The following is a 10000-nucleotide window of genomic DNA, read 5'->3' as shown; positions in this document are numbered from 1 at the left end:
TTACCTCCTTTGCCCCCTCCTGTGGGCTCCTGACTCCTTCTATAGCCTTTCTACTGCTACTCCTTGGCCCCTCCTTACTGCTGTCTTTCTGCCACACCCCTGATCTTCTGGTAGGAAAGATCTACACCTAGCCTTCTCGGACAAGGGCGAAAAATCTCGGAGTTGCGCACGTTAAAGATCCCTTGGTGGTCTAAAATCAATAAGAGTAGGCTTCGGCCGCCACCCGGGCAAAATTCAAAATTTCCTACCAACTGAAAATATTAGGTGTGTCCTACGCGCTCATATGACCTTACGCAGTTGCGAGCGCCGTAAAACACTTTACAAAAACAAACAAAAAACAAACAATATATATATTATATAGCAATATGACAGCATCATCAATCCTAATTATTTTTATGGGAAAATGATGGATGGGAGTAGCCAAAGATAGGCTTGTGTCTAAAATGTATGAAGTAGTGTATAGGATAGATATCTAAGTTTATTGTTGACAAAGGAAGCCATAGTCAGAGTGCGTTTGGTGCTGAGCTTGCTATATATATGCATAGCATAATATCAGTTAGCACTACACAGTGTAGACAAACAATAATTTATTGTCCAGGCTACAAAACAACGTTAAGTTCCCTTTTTTATCTTTAGTGAGTCCAGAGCTGAGTTGTTTTACTAATGCCCTAAATTAGATTTACTTAAAACAGCAATAGAAGGAACTTTAGTTTAAATGCTGTAGATGGTCTACTTTAGTTCTTTTTTTTTTAAAGTTTAATACCGACGTAAGGAAACACTACTTGTTTGGTATAATAAAAAAAAATAAGTGAACATAAGAATGAAAAATACAGTTTCCTGTTCAAATGTCACTAAGGAAAGTTTTACTCGATTTTTAAAATACTAGTAGGCCCACATGTATCCATCATTTGTTTGATTGAATTTGCTTTATGAAGAGCTTCAGTGCCTTCCTACACCTAATGGAGGAAAAACTTGAATTTTTTTCTATGGCTCATCTTGGTTTAATTTAAAGCCAAACTTTGGGGGGGGGGGGGGGTATTGAGATTCGGGAGGAGAGAAAGGGTGGGGTGATTGGGAGGTTCCCATGATACCACATCTTTTCATACTTCTTTTTATAAGTTCGATAGGCCCTATAGATCTACGCTTTGATTCAGTCAATAAGAAATAAACCACTTCGTAGATATAGTGCTGATGAAGAAATAAAGGGTTTTTTGGGTTCTTTTTTTAAGCCTATATATATCTCTATCTGTATCTATTTAATAATACATTTGTTTGTAGATCTAGTTGTAGAAAGAACGCTGTATTATTGCTATTTAGTAACCTAGATAGTACGCCACGGCGCCCATGTAAAAAAAAAAGTTAACAAGGACCAAGCCGATCGCCTATCGCGTATGAGGGAGAGAAAACATGCCTAGCCCATTGCTTTAGCTTGAATCCCTTCACACAACTCGCCCACTGAAACATGGCGGACGCCGCTGTCAAATGTGGCCATCGCGCAGCAAGGCGAGAGAGGGGCGCACTGTATCTAGTGCCTATAGTGTACATCTATGGCTATGCTGCACATCAGAATTAACATTTTACATCCAGTAGTAAAGGTCATAAAACAGAGGTGACAGTAGATTTATTTAAAAATTTGATTTTTATTGAATCAACATCAATCAAACATGATATTTACATTGCTAATGAGCACTTTTCAGATATACTTTCTTCAGCAGAAAAAAAGGAACTCAAAGATGAAATCCAGAATCTCAACAATTGACAGCCATTATAACCATTGTTAAATAAATAACATCATGAGAACCAAAGAAATCCACAACCCATCAGTTTACTTCAGTTATGTTTTCACAACAAAGGCCAACAATTACCAGTAGAATGGTAACTACTCTTTCTTACTCCATAGAAGTAAACAATATATGTAAGTTTAGTCACACAGTTGCTGGTAAGCGTTGGACTGCTTTGTCATATTAAATGGTAAAAATATGGATGAAGAAACCTGCCTTATCTCTATCTATAGTCTGAGTCAAATTGTCTTTCAGAGAAAAAGTTATGATGAACATCAGCTATGTAAACAATTTTTAAAAAATGATTCTTATAAAACCTTAAGTAAGTAAAAACATTGCTTAGTCTGCATATGGAGGTTGCAGCCATGAAATAAAATACCGGTATTTAAAGTTTTCATCAGTTAAATGAATGCTCACACTTAAGGACACAAAATGTACCAAGATTGCATCCTGTATTATTTTCTTATCAGAAAGTTGAAAGACGACAGACCACTGTCAGTTTTACTTATTATTATCTGTCAAACAATGGGCTGCAGCCAATTTCTGGATTTTACAATATTTCGATGTACTAAAATGGCTTCCGTTTACTTTTAAGAGGTACCGTAATAAAATGGTACCAATATTCTCAGGAAATAAGGGCCTTTCACAAGAAACAGATAAACCTATATTGATTTGATGAAAATTTGATTTCTGGTACCTGATAAGACGCTTTTCAAGTTCTTATGCTAGTAGCTTCACAGCATAATTTCTTTAAGAAGTCTGATCTTGAACTTATTCTTCTTTTTGAAAATGACAGCTTGTTATTACTTCACCCACTCAAACAAAGCACAGCTGGTGGTTGGAAGATGCTCTGGTATGGTTTGCTCCTTCTTTTCTATCAAACATCTATCATCCTTATCTCTCCTCCTTCTTTTTTGTGCTTATAAATCTCTTGTAACTCCCTTATTGTGTTGCAAGTGCCATAAAACTCGTATGAAAACAAAACAAACAAACAAAAATAAGCAAAGGGAGCATGTGGAAATATTTACTTTGAGGAATGCTCCAAGTGGTACTTCTGAATCTCTTTCCTCACACTCCAACCTTCTACAAACTAGACTACACATTTTCTTCAAGGAGCTACCTACAGTCTAGTATCATTCTAAAATTCTAAAATGAGACCAAAAGCACAGAGATAGACAAATGAGGCAAGTTGCCCCTTTCAGTAATTAGCTACATTGTTTCAAAATATGAAGCACTCACCTGGAGTGAACAGAGAATAAGACCCAAAAAAAAGAGATGCTCGTTCATTCCCTCAGCTTGTGTTACAAAATATAAATTTTGTTCAAAATGAACGATGGTAATGAACACAATTGATCAACTTGCGCAACTGCCACAAGTTCTCACTATACTTTGAATGAGGAGTTCAAATGAAGGAACGCTGTTAGAGCGCTAAAAACAAACTCTGCTCATGAGAAGTGTAAATCAATGTCAACATTTAGATCGCGTTGTGCAATTTATGCACTATCACAATTTTGGGTTTAACTTTCTGATGAGAGGCACTCCTGGGCTTTGCAGTACTTTACGTGATATGCGGTGGGTTCCTGTTGAGGGATCACGACCAAAGTACTTGACAGAAATTTCGTTTCCAACTTCCATTCCAAGAGAACTTGCATGAGAAACCTGAACAGAAAGCAAGCAATATTATTATATCGAATCACCTTTTGCCACAGAGTAGGAGCTCTATACCTAAATAATAGTAAAAATTCTATCCATCTAAAACAAAATCCTCCTTTTCATTATAACTGAATTCTCATGTTGCTGGCACACAATGTTATTCCTAATTTAAAATAAATTATACTATATGATTTCTGCAACAAATACTATGCACACTTTAAAAAATTTGAAAGAAAGAAGTAGAGTTCTCTTTTAACTCTTTTCAGACATAGTTTTTTGGGGTCTAGACTTAATTAACCTGTGGCTCAATTTGGCTATGCAGGTGATGTACAAAACAACTTCATACAAGCATATCCCATCACTCCAAAGGTATCATATGATATATCAAATTGAAGGAAATAAATGAGGAATACATTCAAACATAAAAGAAGGACTATTTTTTAACATAAGTATGCATTACAAGGGTTAGAATGGGTGATGGTGGTGAGGAAAATAGATTTTGATGGAAAAATTTACACTCACCAAACAAGTGAAAGCAAATCAGCAGAGCTATCAAATCATATACTGGCCAAAAGCATAATCCACAAATTTCTGAATGCACTACTTTTTATTTGAAAGCAATATTCCAATTTTTGTTTGAGTTATGATATTTCTATTGAGTCTGGTTACATCGTTATGTCAATACAACAAGACAGAAAGAATGAACTCCCTCATTTATCGTCAAACTGACGCTTTGAAAAAGTGAAACTAGATATTTTCGTTTCCTAAATCCTTTCCAAGTTTTCAATAACAATAATAAGTACTTATAAATGACTGATCCTGCCTGTAAAATGAAAGAAAACTGAAACACCCCACACTAGCCGATTTATCGGCGATACGTCTGCAAGGGGTGTGGAGTTGCCCTGATACATCGGCGATACGTTCGGAAAGAGTCAAAGCTTACAGATTTTCATGTATGAGAATTCTGATACACATGCATAATATTTCTATAACATGTTAACACAGTAAATAATGGTACGTTCATAAATCAGACTGCAGTATTTATAAAAAGGCAATAAAGAGAAGAATTTGCCCCTGTATTTGTAAGAAGCGTTCTCGAGAATGGTGTACTTTCATCAATAAAAGTACAGCCCTCGAAAACATTTTCAATCAAAATTTATGCCAGAGTCTAAATAGAATATATTCAGTCATGTAAATATGTCTTACAGAGTATACAATTATGAAACTGGTGGCAAAAATATGGTAAAATACAAGCAATTTTTCCTCGACAGCAAATGAAACTTTTATAACATAACCTCAACAGTTTTTTACATTGGCCAGTTTAGAGCAAAAAACAAAGTCTCATTAAACTTTCTCCAGGAACCTAAAAATTTTTTCCAATAAAAAAAATAAATTATATTATACTGACCAAGGCCTTAAAATACATGTAATAGTAGGTACCAGAAACAAAATTTTCAAAGTGGCTGTATGCCAAATTTATCAGTTCCACTTGAAAGGCCTATATCCACTGAGCATTTTGGTACCATTCTTTAACCTCTCAGTCAATTTTAAAGAAAATGGTAGTTGTTTAAAATTTGATCAAATTTGTTAAAGTCAGTCACTGGCTGCAACCCCATGTTAGACAGACAATAAAAGAGTACCAAGAGAACTAAACATCTCCACATTAACAGAGTACAATCACTATAACAAATATATGGAGCCTAATTTTTTTTCAAGACTGTGAGATCATTACAAATCAGAATTTTATCACCTCAAACACGATGATCTGTCGTTATTTCGACAAAAACACCGAGCGTTGACCCGGCCGGCGCCGCATCGGGCCCCGCGGCGAGTGAGTTGGCTCTATACTGTAGTGTACCCCGCGTGCAGGGTCACATGCTTTCTGAGTCTCGCGGAATAATTGATGAAAAATAATTCCAAGTTGATTACTTTTTTCTAATTGTAAATAAGCTGATCTTTTATTGGATATATTTTTTAAGCCGGTATTTTACATATGATGTGTAAAAAGTGATCTTTAAACATTTTGACAGTATTTTTAACAGCTTTCTATTTAGATGCCAAAGGCCAAACACAAACCACGGGAAAGCCTGTTTAAAGCTGTACAGTTCTACGCCAATGAAAAGACGGTATTTAATCATCCTTCGTTCCGCGAAGCATTTGAACGCATCTGTGTCAAATTTTCAACCGGCCGACCACGCATTCCGACCGCGAGGGGCTTCGCTTTTGTCGGCGATTCTCCTAATCGGACATAAAAACAACTTACACCATTGTAACGAGCAAAAGCTGAACTTTTACAAGGTGTACGGCATTTGGTGTTTTATAGCGAAAGAGCAAAGAAACAGCGATTGGAATTCCCCCGATTTCACCGATACCACGCAGTCGGAAGGTCGCGAGTGCCCGCGAGGCCGTGTTTACGCTACCTAGTAATAGCATCTTCATAATCAACGCATCAAATTTAGCCGGATTCACACATGCAGAGAGTGATATTTGATGCTGAATTTCAAAGCTATGTTTTATTTTAACACATTACTACACCCTAAGGTCCTGGACGGGAAGTCCATTGTTAAATCCTAAGCAAGGGGAAAGAACCCACCTCCCGTGAATATAAGCGTTTAAAAAACACATTTTAAAATACTAAACAAATTCCAAAAATCCAGAGAAAATAAAAGTTAAAAAGAAAACTGAATGCATTTTCAGGAAAATATAACTTTATGTATGCGCAAACTGTTGGAAATGTTCTAACTTTAGTTCAATCGGGGTGTCTGACCCGTCACTCTCACTCTCAGCCTCGTGGTCGGGCCCTAGATCTAAATTCTAGATTTTCTACATCTGATCAATCTGAATCGCCCCGAACTCTTGTTACAACGTTTTCATCAAAATCTGACTCATCTGATTTGTCATATGCTTGTTTTTGTTCAAATCCATCGTTATTTCCGTTTTCGAACTCAATTGTGTCGCTTTTCATCATCAAGTCGAGACACTTTCGAAGTGTCCGTAACGCGATCACACTTCGATCAGCTCTAATACTAAAACTACTGGCCCGAAAAATTTCGTTTCAGTATCAAATCAAAGAAGAAACTTTTGCTATAACTATGCAAATCAAAATCTCGGCCCCAGAGTCTCGTCAAGGCGAGACTTCGTTCCTAAAGACACTAGGTCGACGCGGGCGGTTTCGGGCGAGTCAGGGTGGAGGGCGTAAGGGAATTCCCGGGCGATCCCGGGTGTAATGTGTTAATTGTACTTTTCTACATTAAACATTGCATTGTGTTCGCTTGCGACACACTACATCACAGTAGATCCATCGACATTGCCTGAAATCTACAAGACGGGTAGGGAGGTGGGATGGGTGGGGAGGGACAACTTGGCGAAAAGCGTTTATCTAGACCTGAGCCTAGCTTGTGGAGACGTGTGTGAAAGATTGACAAGCAACCACCGAGTGGATCTGCTGTGCATCGTGTGTAGCCAAGTGTGTTCTGTGCTTCTGGCGGCCAGTTCACTGGCCGTAAAACAGGGTAGATTTACACTAGTTTAATAAGTACCATACAACTGAGGCAGTTGTCGGAGGGCGGTATAAAGGTGTAAATAATATATATATATATTGGGGAATTCTTTTCATACATTGGCAAAACCTGGCTGTAATCAGGGCTGGCGGTAATACTGGGGGTGGTTCAACGAGGTTTGACTCTACATAAAAAAAGAAACAGAAAACAATTTTTACTTTAAAAAATGCATACCTTTCTCTGATCCAGCTGAGAGTTGTGTAGTAGGACTGGTTTCAATTTGGGATGCAGTTCAACCATGACGCCAAATTCCCTGACAAAAACAGAATCAGACAAGAGTGAAGCAGTGAAGGGTAGCTTATCAACAAAAAAAAAAAAAGAAAAGGGGCGAGGGGGGCAGTGAATCTTATTCATAAAGTCACCAATATTCAAATATTTTTATCCAGATTACTTCCAATGCCCATATACCCCTCAAGACTCTCACTAAAGTTATTATAGTATGGGTGAAATACAAAGGGTCACAAAACATCTTGAGGATATCTTTATAATACAAAACATCTGTAGGTCTACAGTGGCAGCACATTTACAATGTGAATGTCAGGATAAAAACAATACCAGAACAGAACACAACAGTACAAGTGTCAATAGCTGTGAGTAAAGGATAAGAGGGACAAAAGATGAGGACGATTTCTCAACGGTGAGAGACAATCTGTGAACCAGTATATTTACTTAATGAGAAAAAAGAAATTAAAAAAATTCTGTAACTTTTAGTAAAAATTCATGAAGTTGCATTGGCAAACAAAAAGACAATTAACAAACATAAAAACTAATATGGGGCTAAATAGAAAACAAATGCTGAGAATAATAACTGTTTTTCTATTGCCCCCCTCATCCCCCTGGAATAAGTATAATAACCATAATAACGGCATCCCTGTCATGTTGCGGAACAGAGCTCACATAAGACTCAGGTAGCAACCGAAGTTGGAATTAATCACATTTTCTCACGAGAATGAGAAAAGAAGAAAGCACAACAGCAGATACATACCTGATTTCAACTATTCTTCCAGTGTAGATGGCTCCAAACTCCAGATCCGGTTCTCTCTGGCAATAAGAGAATACAAAAAGTAACTCAGGCAGAGTATTTCGCAAGTTTGTCGAGACTAGATCCAAAAATACCGCAACAAATTATGTTTGGTTCTCTGCAATAACTGTTGAGATAATACAAACAAAAGTGACTTGTTGAAGTGTGCCCTAGACCATGAGTGCATGAATTTCATGGCAAAGAAGTAACCCCACCTAAAAAAATCCCCCAAAACAACAACAAAAATGACAACAACAAATTATGTTATGACCTTTCAGAAACTGAATTTTCAAAATGACAATCTTATTTTGGTACTATTCCTTTACATCTTGGTCAATTTTAAAGAAAATGGCAGCTGTTTTAATATCTATTATATATTTGGCAACTTGGAAATACACATGTATCACTTTTCCCATAAAACTACGACTGCTACAGAGTTGAAAGTTGGCAAGTACCTGCAAAAAGATAGATAGGTCCTCATGACGGAACCCGTTGTTTGATTTATTAATTTCCTGAATTAAAAAAATATATATTTGACAAAAAATCCCGTCCTTTGGCCTTTGTGATTATTCCACCAAGAAACAAAACAAATCTGCGTAGAGCTGTCCTTCAAAGCGGAAGTGCCGGAAGTGATATTTCGTGAGGCGCATTTTGTTTTGAGAGTATAGATCAGATCTATACCTTCTAATTTTTTGCATCTCTCAAGATTTATTGCTCCTTTCCAGTAGAGTGTAAATATAGTAGGTCAATGACTTTCAGTAGATGTTAATGCACCGATCATCCCTTTTATCGAAAAGGGGCCCAGCTAGTGATCAAATATTGCAACATTCGTTAATTGGCTGCAACCCCATGTTTGACAAGATAATAAAACAGTACAAAGTGCCCCAAACATCTGCACATTAACCCCTCCGTGACAGATCCTGTGCACCGTAGGTCCAACATTGTGTGCCAAGATGCCATCCTCCCTTAATGTACGTTCGATTACGGCAATTGCATGGAGCTTCCTACGTACACTGTATGGGATTTTATAACTGCACTACAATATCTTTCAATGTCCTGGCTAGCAAAAATTGGGTGCAGTACAAGTTGGAAAAACCATACATCATGAAGGGGTTAACAGAGTACAATCACTATAACATAGACATCGAACCTAATTTTTTCCAAGATTGTGAAATCATTGCAAATCAGTATTTCATTGCCTCAAACATGCAGATTTGTCGTCATTTCGACAAAAGCACCAACTGCTGCCCTGGCCCCTGCGGTAAGCAATATATCTCTATACTGTAGTGCACTGAGCCCTCCCTGTGGTGGGGTTCATATACTTTCAGAGTTTCGTTGAAGGATCAATGTAAAATAATCCCAAAATTATTACTCTATTCTAAATTGGAAAATGAACTGAACTTTCTATTGGAGCCATTTTTGAGCCGGTATTTTACAGATGTATAAAAAATTATCTTTGAATGAAAACTTTAACACTATTTTAAAAGGATTTCTATTCAAATGCCAAAGGCCAAACATATACCATCAGAAACCCCATTCAAAGCTAAAAATTCTTCACCAGTGAAAAAAACCAGTATTTAATCATCATTTTTTCTGTGAAACATTCGAATGCATGGCTGTTAATTTTTTAACCGGCCAACCTAGCATTCTGACCGCGAGAGGCTTCACTTTCTGCTGCAATTCTTGAGTTTCCAAATACTTGAACAAACAAAAAAACTTACATCATTGTAACATGGAAAAGCTGAACTTTTTCATGGGGTACAGCATTTAGTGTTTTATAGCAAAAGAGCAAAGACACAGCTACCTGAATTACCCTGACTTAACCAAAACCAAGTGCTCAGAAGGCTGAAAGGCGGCTTACACGCCGTGTTTACGCTATCCTCCTTCACCCTTTTTTTTTTTTCTAATTTAACTGAACCTCAGTAATGCCTATTCTTGTTTGAATATCTGACATGGCATTCTTAAATGAAGTACGGTTGCCCCCC

General features: G+C 37.2%; 1 protein-coding gene across 1 annotated transcript in view; it reads right to left on the bottom strand.

Moving 5' to 3' along the window:
* Positions 1-1620: 1620 nt before the first annotated feature.
* The window catches only part of LOC101854644 (polyribonucleotide nucleotidyltransferase 1, mitochondrial), a 47823-nt gene continuing 39443 nt past the window's right edge, over positions 1621-10000 (bottom strand). The window contains exons 24-26 of the mRNA XM_005100805.3: positions 7980-8035; positions 7169-7247; positions 1621-3440 (exon numbers count right to left, since the gene is read on the bottom strand). Coding sequence (XP_005100862.2) covers positions 3285-3440; positions 7169-7247; positions 7980-8035 — 291 coding nt within the window. The 3' untranslated portion in view covers positions 1621-3284. The remainder of the gene's footprint in view (positions 3441-7168; positions 7248-7979; positions 8036-10000) is intronic.

The sequence above is a fragment of the Aplysia californica genome, unplaced genomic scaffold (genome assembly GCF_000002075.1).
Source record: "Aplysia californica isolate F4 #8 unplaced genomic scaffold, AplCal3.0 scaffold00261, whole genome shotgun sequence".
NCBI lineage: Eukaryota > Metazoa > Mollusca > Gastropoda > Aplysiida > Aplysiidae > Aplysia > Aplysia californica.
This window is presented reverse-complemented; position numbering and strand designations above follow the sequence as displayed.